Source organism: Rhinolophus sinicus, chromosome 2 (genome assembly GCF_057876585.1).
Source record: "Rhinolophus sinicus isolate RSI-liver-muscle chromosome 2, RSI-T2T, whole genome shotgun sequence".
Taxonomy (NCBI): domain Eukaryota; kingdom Metazoa; phylum Chordata; class Mammalia; order Chiroptera; family Rhinolophidae; genus Rhinolophus; species Rhinolophus sinicus.
The window spans coordinates 53,026,670-53,047,748 of NC_142502.1; the positions used below are offsets into that span (position 1 = coordinate 53,026,670).

General features: G+C 38.3%; 1 protein-coding gene across 2 annotated transcripts in view; it reads left to right on the plus strand.

Annotated features, from left to right (window-relative positions):
* The window catches only part of SIM1 (SIM bHLH transcription factor 1), a 71,924-nt gene that overhangs the window by 21,180 nt on the left and 29,665 nt on the right, over positions 1 to 21,079 (plus strand). For both annotated transcript variants that reach the window (XM_088795537.1, XM_088795538.1), the window contains one exon: positions 19,957 to 20,125. In XM_088795537.1, coding sequence (XP_088651663.1) covers positions 19,957 to 20,125 — 169 coding nt within the window. The remainder of the gene's footprint in view (positions 1 to 19,956; positions 20,126 to 21,079) is intronic.

Here is a 21,079-nt window from a genome sequence, read left to right on the forward strand (position 1 = left end):
AACAACAAAAAAGTAATTTCTAGAAAAACGAAGAGTTTTGATCCTCTTTGTGTTTCTAAACTTCATATGTTTTAAAAATAAAACTTTCTAATATCTAATTTTAAGGATAAACCAATGAGGTGCAAAAATCCAATCTTAACATATTTTAAAACATGAATTTTTCAAACATAAAAAGTTGAAACAATAGTATAATGAATATCCATACATATATCACCTGTAATATAAACCATATTTGCTTTTATGTAAAAAATTTCTCTACCTATGTGTGTGTATTTGAATATGCATTTTTCTCTACTGAATTATTTAAAAGTAAGCTACAGATATTATGACACTTCATCCTTAAATAATATTTTCCTACACAGTCACTGTACCATTTATGATGGCACATTTAAAATGTTCAAAATGACTGTGTGTAGAAGAAGGTTGAAAAAATATACATGAGAGCTAGTTTATTGACTCCATTAAAAACAATCTGTTACTCATCAAGTACTCACTGATGTGTGACCTCAGTAAGGCTGCTTGATAGACAATATTTTGTGAGGGGACTTCTATAGGATATAGTTGTAAATGTTAGTATAATTTAAACTTGAATTCTCTAATGAGACTTTCAAGCTAATACAATTCTGATATTTTGCCTGGAAAGTAAAAGAAAGAGAGAGAAGATTTCAAGAGTGATTTGGTTAGTTTGGAGTCAGACAGATTTCATATTGTCAACATTTTTTGTTGGTAAAGAAGACGTCTTTGCTTGTTTATCTCCTAATTTTAGGATGGTCCACCATTTTAGTGAAAAATCTCACATACTGTTTTAGAGCGATTCACTGAACACATAGAAAGAAGTAATTTTCTGTGTTAAAATTTCTATGTCAGTGTTGTGAAAAGCCGACTAGAGACAATTTACATTAGTGGTCCACATAACACTTGCTATCTACTAAATAACCCTTTTGGATTTGTAGAAAATCCAAATGCCAAAGGAGACATACTTCCTTCATGTAAAAGAAAAAAACAGGTTCTCTACATTTTAATTATTTCAGGTCCCATAATTTTTGTTCTTTGCACAAAACCATTGTAGTTCTCACAATTAAAAGGGTTTTTAAGTATTCACATATTCTATGAATATAAAACTTTACATATCCTTACTATAAAGCAGCAAACATTAAAATATGCTCATATTAGTTTGCTCTTGCAAGTATAATGATGCTGAATTAATTTTGGCATTTAAAATTTTTTAAATTAAGAGTCCAGGGATGTTATTGTTACTGCTAATAGACATTTTAGAAAATCCTTTTAATAACTTGACCAATAGTATGTATAATTATGGAAATAGATTTTATTTTCCTGGTTAGCAAAACCACTCTTTTATATTATAAATAAAGTCAACTGAAACGCCTTTTTTTTTTAATTGGGGAAGGGGAACAGGACTTTATTGGGGAACAGTGTGTATTTCCAGGACTTTTTTCCAAGTCAAGTTGTTGTCCTTTCAATCTTAGTTGTGGAGGGTGCAGCTCAGCTCCAGGTCCAGTTGCCATTGCTAGTTGCAGGGGGCACAGCCCACCATCCCTTGTGGGAGTCAAACCTGCAACCTTGTGGTTGAGAGGATACGCTCCAACCAACTGAGCCATCCCAGAGCTCAGCGGCAGCTCAGCTCAAGGTGCCGAGTTCAATTTTAGTTGTAGGGGGTGCTGCCCACCATCCCTTGCAGGAGTCGAGGAAATGAACTGGCAACCTTGTGGTTGAGAGCCCACTGGCCCATGTGGGAATCAAACCGGCAGCCTTCAGAGTTAGGAGTGCGGAGCTCTAACTGCCTGAGCCACCGGGCCGGCCCCAAATGAAATGCCTTTTGACTTAAGCTACAGCAAATATAAAATAATTTACTCTTATGCCTTAGATCTATGGAGTGCTTGTTGCATAGATTTTTTAATTATGAAAAATAATAATGTTTCATTCACATAAGTCCACATATACTTCTGTAAGGGCATGACTTGTAATAAAGGGTTAATGAAAAAAATCATGCACTAATGTATACCCATAAATTAGATTTGATCCTTAATTATGTTTTATCTTTATTATGATAATATTGAATATCAAAGCCCCAGTTGTCCTTTTCAAATGATCTTTTATGTGACTGAATCATTATAAAAACAAATTGAAGACACATTTGTATTAATAGTAATTTATAACAACCCAAACTATTAATAGTAATTAATAGTAATTTTGTAACTACCAAACACTTTATTAAAAGAAAGAACTGGGAAATTTAGTCTGTTTTATAAGACATAACACAAGTAGTTGTTTAAATAATCTTATCTTTCATACACTTTTCACTTATTGTAATTTTTTATCAAAATGATCTGTGTTTAGCTTTGAATTCATTATTTATGCTCAAACTTTGTGTGTTTTTTTTCTCTTTTACAAATGCCAAGTGCCTTTTCTTTCAAAGTGCTGTCATATTTGTTATCAAATTAGCTCTGTTGACACCTCTGTGAGGTGATTGGGGCAGGGATCACACTCCCCATTTTCCAGGTGAGGAAACTGAGGTCAGGTACCCTGAGTAAATGATGAAGTCAGGATTAAAGCCTGGGGAGCCAACTCTGTATGGGGAAAGTCTCTGTACACGGTGGGAGTCAGGGGTGGTTGTAGGGGAAAAAATGGGAGAGAGACGGACTTAAATGACTAAAGTCTGTAATATTCAGCCCACCCAACTCCTGGGTCGGCTTTCATCTGATCTCATAATGGAAGATTAAAAAGTTGCCTTGTTTCTCCTTCACAGGTATGTACAGATATTGACAATTTAGAGGTTTAAATTTAGCAGTGCTATCTTCTTAGTGATATTCAATTAAGAATAGATCTATTTTTCCCCTTATGTTTCACCAAGGACATTTCCTTTTTGTAAGAAAAAAAATGAGGCCTACAAACATTTCAGTTTTTTACTGAATTTCTTGCCTTTAGATTACATAGATACATTATTGCTGTTACTAATTTTTTTCATTTCTGCAACTAGAGTTAATATTTTATGTTCTTGTTAAACAAAAGTGTTAAAACAAATGTCAGCTGGCAAGCCATGCTATCCTTTTTATTAGATGAGGCACGAATTATCTCCTGTGGCAGTGGGATTATTTCCTACATAGTGTGTGTGTCTATGTTATTGGGTGGGGGTACAGAATTAGCCCTTTTTTGTTTTTGATGGAGAAAGGTTGTCCCTTGGGACTCTGGGGATAGAGAGCTTCCCCGCATACTCTGGGCAGGTATGTCATCCTCTGGCCCCTTGGCAGTGCTGCTGCCCAGCTGCTTTCCCCTCCACAGGCCTCTCTGGCTGCCACCCCTCCCTTGTTGTTGTCCCGACCTGGAGGGCACTGACTCACAGGACCTCCTCTTTAGTTCCTGGGTGGAGGCCACTTGGTGTGTGCTAAATGACCAGGCTGACCGCTGCTCTCTGGCTTTCTCTGAGCCCAGCTGTGGGGAGGGAAAAGGTTCTGCTCTTTGAGTAACATGGATCATTACCTTATTTGAAGGCAGGGATCCATACATTATTGTGATTGGATGGACAAATTCAAATGAGGCTTTCCTTAGACTTCTGAAAAGCATGTTTTTGGCTTCTGACTTAGTCTGTTCATGTGGTGAACACTTATGTTTGGTACAAGGTGTGTGTGTATGTATGTGTGTGTGTATGTATGGTGGATTATGTATATTGATAATTTAGTAAAAGGCTGCTATTACCGTGTTTCCCTGAAAATAAGACCTAACTAGAAAATAAGCCCTAGCATGGTTTCTCAGAATGACATCCCCTGAACATAAGCCCTAATGCACCTTTTGGAGCAAATCTTAATATAAGACCCAGTCTTATTTTCAGGGAAACACGGATGGTACTTTCCCCTTATTCAGTGCTTCCTCTCTGTTCTCTGTTCTCATTGGCTTGTGACATCATTCCAGATGAGCAGGTGGTGAAAGAAAAGTCATCTGGATTGAAGTGCTGGTGTCTGTGTTTAAGCCGTCATGCAGAAAGGATTGGTTGGAGTTTAGAGACAACCTGGAAATACCCGAGTGCCTATCCATGGAGGAATTTAACATTCTGCCTTGTCTGAAGGAGTATCTTCTCATTACTTCCTTTCCCCTACCTCAGGCATTCCAGGGTCCAGGGAGGTGGCAGGGGAGAGCGCTGGTGCATGGTGACTGCAGGGCTTGAGGGGGATGAGAAGGAAACTTACTTTTGTGGGATGTTGACAACGTTTGGGGTCTGGCTGAGTTTAAGCCATCTGTTTACCATCTGTGACTTTTACTCTGGGAAGTTATATTGCAGTAGGATCATGATTTTGTCTTTATAAAAACCAACAGCATCATTCGAAGAAACCTGCAAGGGAAAGGCGTGGGCTTTGGTGTGTCAGACAGATCTGGGTTTGAATATTCTTTGCTGTATAACTGTGAGACTTTGAGCACAGTTCTACTCCCTTGATCCTTTGTTTCCCCATCTGTGACCTAGGGACATTTGTGTGCAACTTTTAAGGATTGATGGGGATTAAATGAGATAATGCATATATAGCACAGTGCCTGGCAGAAAGAAAATGCTCAAAATTCATAACTATTGTTCTTAGTAGTTGCCAGTTATGTGGTATCAACTGAAATACTTTGGAAGGGGATGAATATTTCCCTCTTTAACTTGAATTTCTAAATCCTCAAATCCACAAATTTAAATGTTTATTTTCTCTCCCTTCCCGTCCCTCAACACACATACCTCCAAGTATTGTGCTCTTTGGGTGTGGTGGTTTCTACAGTTGCATTAAGCTCACCGTGTTTTTCACTGCTATTATTGTGCATTTCAAAACGAGCTGAGATTTCTGCTTACACAAGTAAGCCAGCATTTCACACGTGCCTTATTTTTGTCACACAAGAGGGAAGTCTTTTACCTGGTGGAATGGTACTTTATAGAGAAAAAGAATGTTCTAAGAAACTAAGCTTTTATCGGATTTCCAAGGTTAATTTAGTTGGAATCAGTGTTCTGTCAACTTTACCAATGTCAGTAATTACAATTTAAAGTGACTGAAACATGCAACGCTGGCATTTTTGGTGGTGTTCAATGAAGCCTGTGTATATTCCCCATTACTCTATGTGAACTGGGAATGGTTATATCACCAGTGTCTCACAGAGTATAGCAAATTGCAATGATTTATTACATGAGTACATGAAACAGAAGTCTTGGCATCTCTCAAGTAGTTTACAATTTTGTTGGCAAGATAGAAGCGTTCCATTTAAATATTTAAGAACTCAGATTAGCACAGTTTAAAATGATATGGTCCACTGGCACTGTTTGCTGAGGGTACAGAATTCAAAGGAGCTTGACATGAGGGTGAAGCTATCAGGGAAGTAGAATTTTATGGGTTAGAAGCAGAGGTAGAGTCTCTTGAGATAGAATAGGGACTTATACATATTTGTCCCATTGTCCTTTTTCCATAAGTATTCCTTGGAACACAATTAGATTCAACGGTGCGTGTCTCATGGCTCTCGTCTATGCGTAAGCTGGATTTTCCTTCCTTCTTTACCCTCAATTTTTTTGTTGGAGCTGAGGATGTTCCATCAGGATTGGAAAGCCCTACTTCCCCTAGGGCTGTTAACTTTCCTAAATTAACACCGATATATCTTCAACATGTTCACCTGACTTTAAGAATACCTATGTTTTTTAGTATCTAGGCATAGAACACAGTTTTTAAAGTTTGAAGGGATGTCAGTATTCTGAACTGCATATAAAACTCTTATTGAAATGAATACATAGTGACACCATATGTATAATGGTTGTATTTTAAAAACTAGTGATACCATATGTATAATGGTTGTATTTTAAAAACTATTTGTAGAAAGCATATGCGAGGTATACAGAAAGACGAGAACACTGGCGGATGGAAGAGAGGGAGGTGCAGATACCTAAACAGCTGGTTCCAGATTTGCAGGACCAGAAAGTCTCCCCAGTGCTGTGCTTCACACCATAATCCTACTGTTATTAGCATATGATGCCCCCTAGGCTTCTTAGTGAGAGGTTTCATACCCTGATAAACATAGGGATGTATTACAAGGTATTTGAAAAATATGTTATGAAACGAGATCTCACTACTTTATTATGGACTCACTATTTTATTATGCAACGTAACATATTAGTTAAGAGCTTGAACTCTGGGTCTATTGCTTGTTCAAATCCTATTGCTGTCACTCACGGGCTCTGTGATTGTGGGCAAATTGCTTAATTTCACTCTCTCTCAATTTTTTTTTTTAAATCTGTGAAATGTAGGTGATAATATCCACCTAATAGAGTCATTATAAACATTAAATGAGATAATGTGGGAGGTTCTTGGCACTATGCTGCCCACAAAGGAACATCGAGGAAATGTCAATTATTAGGATGGTTGTTTCAGTGAAATGCAATAAAATAATTTTGTCCTGCCAATACACACAAATCAATATCTTTGAGTCTCTGGGCCGAAGGAGGGAATGTATGAGTATTAGGAAGGAAGAGGGTTTCCCAGAAATGAGAAATCAGCAATGATTCTGCTATATTGGGAAAGAATTATTAGATCCTTCTTTAGTTGGTTAGGACTAGTAGATCTTTAAGCATTCATGAATGATTTATTGAGCACCTATCATGTGTTAGGCACTGTGCCAAGTCCTGGGGACATCAAAACGAGTAAGGCAGTATCTTCAAGAAGAAGAAATAAGCACAAGTCTCAGCTGCATCTTAGCCTGACTTCCCTGTAGGCTTCCTCATGACTGAGATTCCTTCCTGGAGGGAAGTACCGCCACTCACAATCAGAAAGAAGAGAGCCCAATGTGGCTTGGTGCTGCTTGTTGACCCCTTGGGGAATAAGCCTGCAGGTGTGTTCAGACTCCCTGCTTATTAAATGGTGGGGTGGGGGTGGAGTCAGTGGGAGAAGCTGGGCCCCTGGGGAGTGTGTGTGTGTGTGTGTGTATGTGTGTGTGTCGAGGTAGATTATGACTGGCAGCAAAGTGACTGCCTGCAGGCTAAGGAGTCCAACTTTAACTCACAAGGACAACATTGTCCAGGGCACGTCCTGTGTATCTCATTACCTCAGCCAGAGAGAGCAGTTGTGTCTGAGGGATGCTGAGGTGATTTTTTTTTTTTTTTTGTGAATGGGATTTTTTAATATTTTGGAGGTTGACTTCTAATAGGATTATGAATCTCAGCAAATTTTTAAATTGAAGAATCACTCTAGATTCAGAATAGTTTTGCAGATTTATTACATTTTTTAGGATGTTTCTTGTTATATCAGGTTTTGGTTTTTCTTTGGGTTTTTTTTTGCTTTCTTTTTCTTTTTCTTTTTTAATGTTTCTTTTGTAAGGGGTAATTCCCAGGCATTGCTGCTCTGCCTTGGAGAGACTGGAAGATGACTGTCAGCTCCAAGCTGAAGGAGGGATGGGAAGATGCTCTGTTTGTTGCTATACTTAGAAAGGATGGGCAGTAAGAAGGACTCACATTTGAGGACTTCTTACTTTGTACCAGTGGCTTAGAGAGGCCAAGAGACTTAACCAATACAACACAGCTAAAGAGTAGGCATACCAACCAGAGCCAGGACTCCAGTGCCCATCCAATTTTCTCTTTGGCATGCTGTCTTTAAGCTGGCAACATTGAACTAGGATGAAGCATATGAAATTGCCATTTCTATGTATTAAAATAGTCCAATATTGGCAAGATCATATGAGTGCACTGAATATTTAGCTAGGAATGTGACATTTTGCAGAGATTTTGCAAAGGTCTGTAGATAGTTTACTCTCTTGTCCAATATGGGGTCTCCACAAAGTGACTCAGTTGCTTCACAATTTGGGTGTACTTGGAACCTAGTCAGCTGCCATGTAATATGCTCACCTCCAAGGCCGGACCCTATCTCCCCTTCACCAATTTGGTCATCAACGGTTATGACAGTTTCACAAAACAGCAATTGGTAAGCATCACGCATAGAACATTATTTTATTTAGAACATCTAATATTTTACTAGGATTCAAATGGGAGCTTCTGTCTTTACCAGAAGGATATTTTCCCTTTGATTGATTGCTAAATGGATAGAGCCTGTAAAAGGATCTTTTTTTTTTTTTTTTTTTTTCCCAGGGATTTCTTGTTCAAACAGAATTTGTTGTATCCACATCAGTAAAGCCGTGCTAATATGGGCTGCTGGCCAGATTGCGAAAATAGCCTCATTATATTGAACTGGATGTCATAATGGTACCCATTAAGGTGGGATTCTCCCTGTGTTTGTACTTTTTAAACCCAAGTCCCTTGCCACTTTTTACATCTCTCAGAGAATAGCAACATTCTCCAGTAATGCAATCTGAGAATGTGTTGTTGCTTGCCTCCTCCTACTGAAAACCATTACAAAAATAGAATCCTTGGTTCTGAGTATTTTCAGTGGTTTGTGGCTTCTTGCTGCTCTTCAGTCGTTCATTTTACACTTTGTGCTCATAATGACTGTAATGCGTTCTGGTGGCTGAAGGTAAGAACCCATGAGATTTACTTTTTTTAACAATCCCATTAATTGATATTGGTGTCCAAACATATGACAGGAAAAGAGCAGCTTTTTTTTTTCCTTTTTTTCAGAATGAACCAAATGCAGCACAAGGCTTTTCATTTTAATTTTTGTAAGTTGTTAAGGGACTAATAGTGTTGGAGGTCACAGCATTTCTATTAGCTGTTGCAATCTTACTGTAGTCCTGGTGAAGTGAAATATTTGTTGTACTGGATTTGGGTAATGGACCCCTGCAGAGTTACAGCTCAGGAATGCTGGAAGGCTGAAGCTGTAAGGAGGGCAGAGTGGGTGTCAATTTTATTTCTCTAATTAGAGCAGTTAAAGAAATAGCATAGTGCAGAGTAGCATTTTATTGTGAGCGCTAATTGAAAACCAGGGGAAAATATTTAGAGATGCTACATGGCATTTTACATTATAAGATCTTTTCTATTTGTGTCTCTTCTCGGTCAGCTCAATAGGAACTTCATTATAAACAAATCTCTGTCATTAGAATCAGCTTAATTTCTGTTGCTGTAATTAAGAGGATGGTAAAAAATATTGCAGACTGTAGTCTTTTCTAGGGCCAACTGGGGATGCTTCTTGCATTCATTCAGCAAGTATTTCCCCAGTGCCTACTCTATGCCACGCTTTGTGGTAGGGCTATGGTGTGACCAAGACAGACAAGGTCCCTACCCTCATGGAGCATAAATTTTAGTGGGAAGAAACAGATAGTACTTACAAACAAATAAATATGTTGTATAATGTTAGGAAATTAAAGGGGGGGAAGTAGCACCATGAGATGGGAATGGTCAAGGAAGGCCTCTGTGAAGATGCCTGAATGAAGGGAGGGAGGCAGCCATGTTGAGACCTGCAGGGAGAGCACGCCCAGCAGTGGGGAGCAAGTGCAAAGGCCCTGGGGTGGAAACCAGCTTGGCAAGTTGATAAACAAAGCCTGTCACTGTGGCTGAAGTAGAGAATGTCAGGGGAAGAATGGAAGGTGATGATGCCAGGATAGGAGACTCAGATCATATGGGGTCTTGAAGGCTTTGGGAAGCCATTGGAGAGCTGTGAGCAAAGGCATGGCATCAGCTAATTTAAGCTATGAAAAGATTATTCTGGCTGGTGTGCAGAATAGGCTTTGGAGAGGGTGGAGGATAGAGGCAGAGAGATAAGTTGAGAAATGAGTATAATTGCCTAGGTGAAGGAAGATAATGGCTTGAAAGAGGGAGAGAGTGAAAGGTTAGATTCAGGATATATTTTGAAGATATACTGTTGGGGTTTGCAGATGGATTGGATATGAGTAGGGGAAAAAAATGAGGAGCCAAGAATGACATCTAGGTTTTTAGCCTGAGCAATTTAGGTGAATGATGGGAAGGGATTGATTTGTATAGGGGTAACAATTAGGGATATGTGTGGGCATGTTTAGTTTGAGATGCCTGTCATTCATTAGAATGGAAGTGTCAGGTTGACGATTAGATCTAGGTGTCTATGGAGTGAGGAGACTGTGCTGGAGACCTATGGAATTTAAAGCCAGCCAAGTGGATGAGATCTCTAGAGAGTGGGTTTTAGGAGAGAAGCAGCCTGAAGACCAAGCCTTGTGGCTCTCCAGTGTTAGGGGGTCTGTACAACAGCAGGTGCCCAAAAGGAGGCTGAGAGGCAGCAAGCAGTAGGGAATAAGAATGGGAGTAGTTTGGTGAAAGATAAGCAGTGAGGTCAGGTGGTGGTGGTGGTGGGGGCGGTAGGGGAGTGTGAATTTTGTCTTTGGAATGTTCCTTCCCAATGGGGGTTTTCCATATTCTCTATGGTATCCTTTCACTAATTCCTTTAGTTTCTCTCATCCTAGATAACAACTACTCTGGTTCTCAAAGTGCAGTCTTCTGATTGACAACATCAGCAGCACAAGATGAGGAGGGATTGTTGCAAATGCAAACTGTGGGTTCCACCCTAGACCTACAAATGAGAAACTCGAAGGGGTGGAGCCCAGCAAGCTGTGTTTTAATAAACTGTTCAAGTGCTTCTGAGGCAAGCTGAAATTTGAGAACCACTACTCTAAGGAAAAGAGCTTATGAGTCAATGAAAGATAATAGTTGAGGCTTATTCTGTTATCCCTTTCTGAGCCATCTGTTCAAAGCCAAAGAAATAAATGTCTAATAGTAAATTTTAAGCATCAGTCAGTAGACCATTAGTGAGATACCTTCATGGGGGCCAGGAAAGCAATTCCTACACATCATAAAAACAGGCAGCTGCCTATTCTATCTTTGGTAATGGGTTTCTATTGGTAACTATATTTTGTATAGGATTATATAAGCTCTCTGACTTCAAATATAGAGACAACAAAAATTTAGGCATTTTAGTGGGCAATCCAAAATCTCTAGCAACAATTCAGAGCTTATTTTGGTTAAACATAGCATATCTACCAGGCAATTTTAAATAGTGTCTGAATACTGAGGCACATAATAATAATGGCAGAACATTTGTTGAATTGTGAATTTTTGCTCATAAAATACACCTCAAATTTATTTTAGCCATTTAAATAATAGAGTTTAATGTATACTTAGTCAAGCATTACAGTAGAAAGGCTTAAGGAGATTAGAAATAAATGAATCCAATTAAAGAAAATGTCTGTGAGATTTGATATGTCAGAGGTATGAACTGTTTGCACAGCAACTGTAAAGAAACGATTAATGACTATCTAAAAGAGGTTTAATTAAGAATAAATGTTATAGGACATTTAAAAATATTTAAGTTAAACAAATGAGGATTTGTACATTTGAAAACATCACATCATGCCACCGTTTTTGCTGCATCTTTTCTTAGGGAGATCAAAGTCTGAGGTTCTATTTTTCTATGATATGCAGAAATGCCAGTGCATTTGTGTTGTGCAGAAAAGCACGAGCTTCCAACAGTACCTTGCAGTTTGGCCTTGTGACCCTCATCCCCACGAGGTCCTGTGGGGAATTTGGGGACCTGTGGCCTTGAGTATCCTGATTTCCCAGTGTTGTAGGAAGGTTATTTCTTTATGATTACAGGTATCTTTTCTGTTCGTAGAATTTGTGTGGATTTGAAAATAGGAGCTGTCGTTCTTTCACCCTCTCTGCCAGAGGATATTTTTAGGGTTTAGAAATCAGCTTTGTAAGGGTCAGAAGAACGAGGTAAGAAAGCTGTTTCTGTGAAAATACAACTTCAACCTCATATAAGGTGGTAGGTGGTGGGTTCTCCCATAACTTATTAATCTTAGGTGTTGGAAGAGTTCTTAAGGGAACATACACTTGAAAAACATCAGCTGAACAAATGACAACAAAGGCAAAGGGATGGACTATGAGGGTGGGAAGTGGGAAAGACTGATGGAAGGAGCTGGAAAAGAGAGGGTCAGAATAGCATGTGCCTTTTACTTTTTATTTGCTGAAAAAATTTAAAAGTAAGAAAAACTTGGTTGATATTAGCATCACTTTTTCTTTCTTTATATTTGGCTTACCCCCCCCCCCAAAAAAAAAAAAGTGAGCTAAAATTATGGGTTCTGATTGTGGGAAAAGAAACTGACAGTTTTTAATTTATGCCTTTGATGAAAGAGGCAGCACATTTTATGTTTAATTTGTTCAGTTCTAACCTTTAAACACAAGCATCCACCTTCCCACCCTCTCCTCAAGAACATAAGAAAGAGAAAAGCCATAAGAGAACTTGGAACTTAAACCTGGCGGATTCACAAGTATGCCTAAAACTTTAGTAGCTAAATATAGAATGAATTTCCGAGTATAAAAAAATGAACAAATGTGGCCCCAAAATAGGGTTTACTCCATTTAAACAATGACAAATATGCCATCTACAACTCACATGAAACTAAATTGTTTTAAGAAACTACGTGGCAAATGTTTCTTTCTTTCAATTATAAGTAATAATTTAAGTTATATTCTCCAAAGAAGGAAACATAAAGTCATATGGTTCACATGAAAGCCTTCAGAGACAGATAATTCTGTAAGGTGGGAAGGATGGAGAATAGATCAGAAAGTAAGTGAAATGTGCAGGCATTGATTGAGCATATGGCCATTTGGACATTTATAAATTATAAATGGTCTGCCTGAGAAGGTGAATCTATGGGAAAGAAGTTTAATAGTACTTTATCTTTTGTAATTTAATATTATTCGCAAAGAAGAAACCCTGGAAATGTAAAGCAAAGGAATTTGGGAACCATTTCAATATGAAGTAAGAATACCTGAAATTTGTCTCAATTAGTGGTGTTTTTTTTTTTTAAGGAAATATTTTTCTGATTATAAAAGTAATACGTGTTTATGATAGAACAAATTAAGGTAATGTAGAGAGGTATAAAGAAAAGATACAGAACATCTTTAATCTATTTTCCAGATATCTACTGTTGACATTTTAGTTTTTGCCTCTCACTAGATTTACATGTATATACAATATATGTTACGTATACATGCATATACTATACATGTTAATTTAAAAAGAGATACATTTTTACTTTATCAATAGTATTTTTACGTCATCAGAGTAAATAAAAATAGCTGCATAATATTTTATCACGTGGTTATACCTTAAGTAATGCTTATATTGATTGTGTACTTTTATTTATAAAGCCTTTTTGATAATTTACAATTAAATACAAGAAATTATGCTGATAAACATCTTTGTATATAGACTTCTGATACTTATTTCTGATTATTTTCATAAGCTATATTCCTAGAAGTGGAATGACAGGATCTAACATATGAACATTCTTAAGACTCTTGATAAACACTTCCAGTTTACGCCCTTACCAGTACTATATAAGAATGCTCATTTATTTCACCTTATCTTCATTGGGATTTATTGTCATTAAAAAGAATCTCTTGCCAATTTGAAAGGCAACAATGATGATAGCTGCCTTAAATCGTATAGGTGAGGCTAAACCTTTAAAAAAGTGTTCCTCAACAATTTTGCATTCTTTTCTTATTTTTCTATTGAGGAGATACTGTAGTTGTTACTGATTTGTTGAAATTATTTCTCTGGGGGTTGAAAGCACTATTCCTCCTCATTTCTTCAATAATTATAACAGTTCCAAATAAATGATTGAGGATGAAATTGATTTAGTATTCTAGTTTGCCTAAGTATCACATATGCCATGCCTGAATTATAACTTAATAACAAATAAATGCATTTTATTAATATACATAACACTAGAACAATAACATATAATTTGTTCCTTTGATTTAGGAACTCACAGAATTTCAGAATAATCAATATAAATTATAACCTGAGAATTTAAAAAATCCCACAAATTTGCTTATTTTAGCAGATAGTTCTCTGATTTATGTAGAAAGATTTGTCAGTTTTTTGAATTTCAGTCATTTGGATTTGAGATGAATGGAAGTGGATTGCAATGAGGACTATTTCATTCATCTCTTGCAAGTACCTATTCTCTGTAAGATATTGTGCTAGACAGCACATAGAGATTGTTATAAGAGATGGAATTTAGGAGGTTGTTGTCAAGATATGCTATTGACCACATTGTGAGACAGAACTAGAGGTGCCAGATGGGTGGGCGAGGCAGTGAATGGTGTAGGAGTTCAGCGGAAGGAGCAGGGAGAACTCACTTTGGCCCATGAGGGTAAGGAAACAAATTCAGATGCAGTGTGATAGCAGGTCTGGATTTAGCTATATTTCAGCTTATGTCATGGGTTGATACAAGGGCATTACACAGTCCTTGTGATGATAGTTGACTTTGCCACATCTTACTGACACATTACAGTTTTTGACTTACTTTTCGGTTGGTATTGTTTGCACCCACATCTTTCTTTCTTGAAATTACAATGGGATAGTTGATTTTGTGCCTAAGCTGTCTCTTACCCTTATGGTGCCATCTACTCCATAGCATGTTGGATGAAACCTACAAAATGGAGGAGAAAGATGTTTCTAGGCAGCGGCAATGTTTATGTAACACCAAAGACTTTGTGAGAATGACTAAAATCGCCAAATCAAATGGAGAAAACCACAAGGAGCAAACAGAAATCCACTCATTAGTATGAGACTGTTACATTTCCAAGGGTGCCTTAGCCTGATTTCCCAGCAGACCAACCCAGTCTGTGAGCCCCTCACAGTATGGAACCCTCCTTATCAGCTCTCACTGCTGGACTCCATGGGAGCCTGAAAATGAAACATAAAGTAGGTCTGTCTGCTGTGGTGCTTTACCCAGTGGCCAGGTGGGAACTCGGCCAGAATATAAAGAAGGTCATGTACTTCGTGTAACAGTGACTCTAGAATCCAATTAAAAAGTTTGGTATAAGGCGCAGTCATTCCTATTTAATCCAATCACAGTTTAATGCAATCCTCTGCTTATTTCAGTCACTGCCTTTGGAGCCAAATCAATTGTATATCTTTGTTTCCACGTTTTCCTTGGTAATTTGATCACCTTCAGCTGTTTAAAAAAATAGCTCAGTTGGGAAATCTGGCAACATCTTTTAAGAATTGCCACATAAGTCAACAAAGAAGCTCCAGAATGGCCAGCTCCAAAACTGATGTGACAAGAAGCAAAAATTCACTTGTCTAAAATGGAAGCAGAATAGGGTGTGTTGGAGTTGAAGAGGAAAATTCTTGCAAAGAATCTTGACTGAACATAAACTTATTTAAAACACTGTTGCTTGTTTGTACACTCATTCCAACTCATGTGAAAGTTGTAAATATGTTAGTGCTGCTGTTGGCGTCATGGAGGCCTGTTTCCCAGTTGAAATAGAGAAATATTAATGCATTTCTCTGAAACCGATAGTAACTTTTAGTGGTGAAGATATCTCCTATTTGCTTTGCAAGGGTGTCACACTGAGTTTCCTATATGGCAATGTGGCATTTACCTTACGAGTGGGTGTGGCATATCAGTTAAGGGGAGGCTGAGAAGGCCAGTGATGCAAAAATGATTCCTTTCATTTTATTAGAATTTGAGTGATTCCAAATGTGTACATGACTGTTATAAAGTTTAGAGTAGACTCTGATGGTTAATTTTGCGAATTGAATGGTTTCTGACTGTCCATAATGGAATAAGAGGATTACTTTGGTCTGTGCAAATATGGGTGAGATTGACTAGTGCATGTCCTGGTGATTGCAGATTATCCATTTTACTCTGCTTTCAGAGCTGAGCTTCCTGAGGATACGTGCAGCTTTGGTACAAATCATTAAAGGGAGGGAAAAAAACGAAAAACACCCAAATGTAAATTGGTATCAATAGCTATTTTGTAAAAATATGCCAAATGGCGCATGGTACAGTTGCTCTTTCGATGTACTGATCATGTTGGGAGAACGTGAGTTGCCCTTAAGAGTGTTACCTGTGGAGTCCCAAACGGGGTCACTGTGGCACTTTTCAAGAAAGCTGCAGAAGTAGAGCAGGCTGTGTCCTTTTTTCATTCAAGTCAACAAAGTCAAGTTCCTTACCATACTTGTTTTACAGTCTAAGTTCTGTGGGCCAAAGTAGTTTATTTTGTCCTGCTCCACAGGAGAGCGTTGCATGGCTTTGCTATGCATGTACCTAAGTTTGAAGATGTGTGTGATCCCAGAACGTGCCTCATTGTGGGGAAGGGAGAGAGGTAGGGCCAGACTCTTCTTTGTGTCTGAGTTTGGAAGAGGGAAATGGAACTCATAATGTGATTCCCATCAGCAGCTAGCCCTTTAATCTACACAAATGAAATGCTCAATTTAATAGAATTCTAAAAATAAAACAAATGCTTTGTTCTTGGTGAATCCGCCATTCAGAACTCCTCTTGGCAGCACATCAACCGTACTTGAAATGTCTTTAAGTGGGTATTTTTTTTTTTATTGTGCTTTTCATCCGAACACATCTTTTGAGCTGTTAGAGTTTGGAACAGAGAAACAGGAAGGCTGAACTCATCTTAGAGTGTTGGGTCTGTGTTGCTCTGTGGTCCCCGTTTACTGACTTAGCCATAAAGAACTTACCTTAATAAGTATTGGCTGTACTGCAATAGCATTTAGAGGCTAAAAAGTAACAGAACAAATGAAAATGAGCTTGGAGTAGAAAGAAATAGAGCATAAGGAGGTGTTTGTAATGAAATGTATTACAATTGCTACCAAAGTAAACCTGTTGTACTGGGGAAATCAGGTGCCAAAAAGTGCCACCGAGTGTGAGAATTAAGAAATAATACTATTTATTGAGCATTTACTATGTTCTAGGCACTGTGCTATGAGTTCTTCATATAATATTTCATCTAAACCTCACCAAATCCCTATGAGTTATAAAGAAAAGATTGGAGTCTGAATGCGTTGTTACATAATAAGTGGCTCAAACCCTGATCGACCTAACTTGATGGTCCTCCACGAGATTTTTTATTTTTTGATGTGCATGAAAATATTTAGTGTTTTTATTAATGTATCAAGACTTTCTTTTTTCATTTTTTTCTTTTTTCAATTAAATTTATTGGGTTGACAATTTTGCATAAATCTTATGTTTATTGGAGTTTTTATGTGAATATTTAGACTTTCACATCATTTATTAGTTTTATAATTTATTTAAGCCTATTTAATTTGGAGTATTTCTATCACTGGAAGCTATGCAGGAATTTTAGAAAGACTTTTTTAATGAGTCAATATGTATACTTTGAGATGAAATGAGATGAAAGGGTGCAACAGAAAATTGAATTCTTGTTTACTTTCTGCTTGCAGCTGTGAAGTTCCTGTGCTGAAATGTTGCACTAAGAATGAGTGTACAAAATAATTTGCCATATTTTCAGGGGTGCATGATTTTTACTGTCAGTCTAAGTCCTGTCAGGCAGGGACTGTGTGGATACTCCGCTGTCCAACGGACAGAATTACATTTGACACAGGATGCCCAAGGGTTGGTGGAGACCTCCTGTCAGAGCCCAGCTTGCCTGGCTCACTGTCACACACATGGGATCTCAGGACAGGTTGGTGAGGGGACTTACAGCCATGAGGGTCTTTTCCCACAGAGGAAGGTTGTTGGATTGCAAGTTATTAGAAGTCACGGGGGGAAACAATTCTTTCTTAGTTGTACCCCTTATCTTCTCCATCTTCTACCTATGTGAAATACTGTACATGTGGCATTGGAATACAACCAACTATCTCTTGACTCTTGTCCTCTGGGAACTTGGAATCCCCCGGGAAAGATAAAACATCATCACTTGAGAAATAATGCCAGAGGAGAAAAAAATGTTGTGGTCCCCTCCCTACTTCCCTCAGGAACAGGCCCCTTCTTCATGAGGGTAGCAACTTAGTCCTTCTGTTCATTGATGTCTCCGCAGCTCCTGGAACAGGGCCCACACACAGACACTCAGTAAACATGTACTGAAGGAAAGAATGGGTGTAGCAGTCAGGAAGGGCTTCATAGAGCTGAATGGGATTTAAGATAGTTCTTTAGAAGAGGAATTTTGTAGGTATCTGTCGGAGGAAGGAGAGAGTCAGGAAAGTATACGGTCAGTTTGGGGAAAACTATTTTGATGAAGGGAGGGCCTGATGAAGAAATATTTTGAGATATTGTCAGAAAAATAGGTGAGAGCCACATTTCCACATTTTGGAGGGCACTGAATTTCTGACCAAAGAGTGCTCAGTCCGTGTTGTGTTGTTGTTAGAAGGAGTTAATTAGAGCAGTAAAGCAGACCAGGGACGTGATCAGCTTTCCCAAGCCTGAAAGGCAAATTGCGTGCCCACCTTGTAAATTTTTGTTGCTCATGTAGGAGAATTTTTGTTTTTTAGCTTGCACTGAGTAGGTGGACTATTTGGTATGAAGCCATTGTAATTTGCTGACATATATCACTACACTGTAGTTTGTGGCAGTAATATTATCAAACCTGTTTTAGCTGGTTTCTGTTCTTAGTCACTTGAGGGACTCCTTGGCTGAATTATACTTTTGCTTTTGCCTATCTCTCTGGGGAAATAGGGAAAAAGAAAAGATAAATAAGTACTTGCTGATCCATGGAAATCTTCTAGTCACTCGTACATATATAATATTTTTAATCGGTTATATTTCATATGCCTATCCTAATCCAAAAAGTATTAAAACTATATATCAAATTTTAAACAGGTAAACCCATTAGACCAGGGGTGTCCAAACTTTTTTCAACGTTTTTCACCAAGGGCCATATGTGGTAAAATACACAAACAGCCGGGCCACTCACTCGAGGTAAAGAACGAATTGCCTCACCTGGTTTATTTAAGTAAATTAATATATTTTTGGAATTTGCTGTTGGCCAATTAAAAATGGATTGCGGGCCACAGTTGGCCCACGGGCCGCAGTTTAGACACCCCTGCATTAGACAAAAGGAAGAATAAAAGAAACCAGTGAATGGAGTTGCATAAAATGCCTGCTGTCAGGACACTTGCTAGAGGTGGTTACAAATTGGACCACGGGCTTTTTGACTTTCAGTGCAAAGAGGGAAACATGAAGAATTATGTGATTCACAGTGTTCATGAAATAAAAAGAAATCAATTACTCAGGAGCACCCAGCTAGATCTGGAAATGGAGAGAAAATTTTCCCATGAGTCCTCATAAAGAAAACTCTGAAACATTTTATTTTGGCTGCTTGTGGGAAGGGGTGATATCCTCTTATGAAAACCGAGGAGTCTGACGAGATCCCCTGCTATCTGGAAGCAGACTGAGGTGGTAACTACGGGCAGGGCCCAGGCTGTCGTGGTCAGCCCCTAAGTACCTCATAATGAACTCTCTAAGATATGTTTTTTATCCCCTTCATGTCAGTCTGCAGTTATTCTTGTTTATTTGTTTACTATTTATTTTCCCAAATAGATTGTAATCTGCTCAAGGGCAGGGGCTTTAGGGGTCTTAGTATCCTTTCATCTCCACATAGCACAAAATCTGGTATATATTAGGAGCTTAATAAATATCAATTTATTGAAGGAAGAAAGGAATGGAAAGAACTAATGATAAAATGTACCCTAAAGTGACTGAATTAATTAACCTGTTGAAGGGGATTTTTAGCTACTTATAGGTCAGGTTACATTAGTTTGCTAGCTTTAAGAATATTTGGAGTGTTTACCAGAATGGTTGATCTTGGAACAGCTAATAGAAGACATTCTTCCTGCCAATAGTCAGATAGCATCAGATGGCCTGTTGTCTGTTGAGTTCACCCCACAAAGGAAATCTTTAGAGTAGGTTTTGTAATTCATCTCTCACCAATGAAGACACAAAAGCTCAGAGAAATTGAATTATGATTTTTTTTCTACATATAAAAATAATGAAAAAAAATTTTTTTAAATCAAGACATTTTCAGGAGCATATCATACCATGTGGCTGTAGTATAGGTGGCAGCTACATTCACTCACATTAGTTAAGTGTTGGGCATTTCTAAAATAATTGAGGTGTTCGTGGAAACCTGCTGTATAGCCAACTATTATTTGCTTCATTTTCGAATACGGATTACTGTCATTCCTGGTGAGAGAACACATGAATCCATTGTCTGTGGTGGCTGATTAAGGGCTGTGTCCTCCCATCCTGCAGGGACACGGAGTACAAAGGGTTGCAGCTCTCCCTGGATCAGATCTCAGCCTCCAAACCAACCTTCTCCTATGCCAGCAGCTCCACTCCTACCATGCCTGACAACAGGAAGGGGGCCAAGTCCAGACTCTCAAGTTCAAAGTCAAAATCCAGGACTTCCCCGTACCCTCAGGTAGGTGCATTGCCATTTTGCAACTTTCTTTTTTTTGTTGATGTGGTTTGGTGTCATAGGGGAGGAAGTAATTAAAACTGTTTGGAATTAATAACGCTGGTTTCAAAAATTTTTAATCTCCTATAAATCTGGAGAGCTTTCTAAAACTATCTTCTTTCTCTTCTTCCTTTTAAAAAACTGTAAAAATTTGAAATGATATTGCCATTTACTGCTTTTATATAAAGGTTGTGAGAGTCTCAGTTGCAGTTAGAACCATAACCTTGTTATTTCAAGGAGATTGATCCCCAGTTGTTTCCCACAGTGATTAACCAGAGAGACGTAGCCAGCATAGCAAAATACGGAAAACAAGAGGTTGATGTAGAAAAATGGAATCTTAGGACAAGAACTGACCTAGAAGGAAATTAAGAAGTGGATGCGTTTCACCATGAGATTTTAGTGCAGATGGACTATTTATGGGGAAGAATGAAATAGAGAGGGTCTTCCAGATGGCGGGAGTGGTAGGAAAAGCAACTCTTCTCGTCCTTGCAAGGTGGTGAACTGATGAGACCCAGAGGAGGTATTCCAGAAACACTGCAAGGTGCAAAAATGAATCCTGATTCTTGGGAGGGAAAAAATTATTTTTCTGCTCTGTCACTGAGATGTAGAAACTAGACTGTGTCCAAGTGTCCACACAACTCTCTCCTGGACTGAAGGAAGTAGGACAGAACTGGGGATTCCCCACTGCGAATATTCTGGGACCACCTCACTTCCATCCTTCTTTTTAAAGGCACCCCATCAAACTTCCTGCAGGTCGTTAGAGTAACTCAGGGGATGATTCCTGGGCTTGTATAAAACCAAAGTGGATTTGGAGTCCTTTCTTCAAGGTGGTGTTTATCACTTATGTTTTTGCTGTACTTTTAATGTAAAAATGGTAATCTAGTGGGTACAGAAATGATTTCCTTACTTATAGAGTCT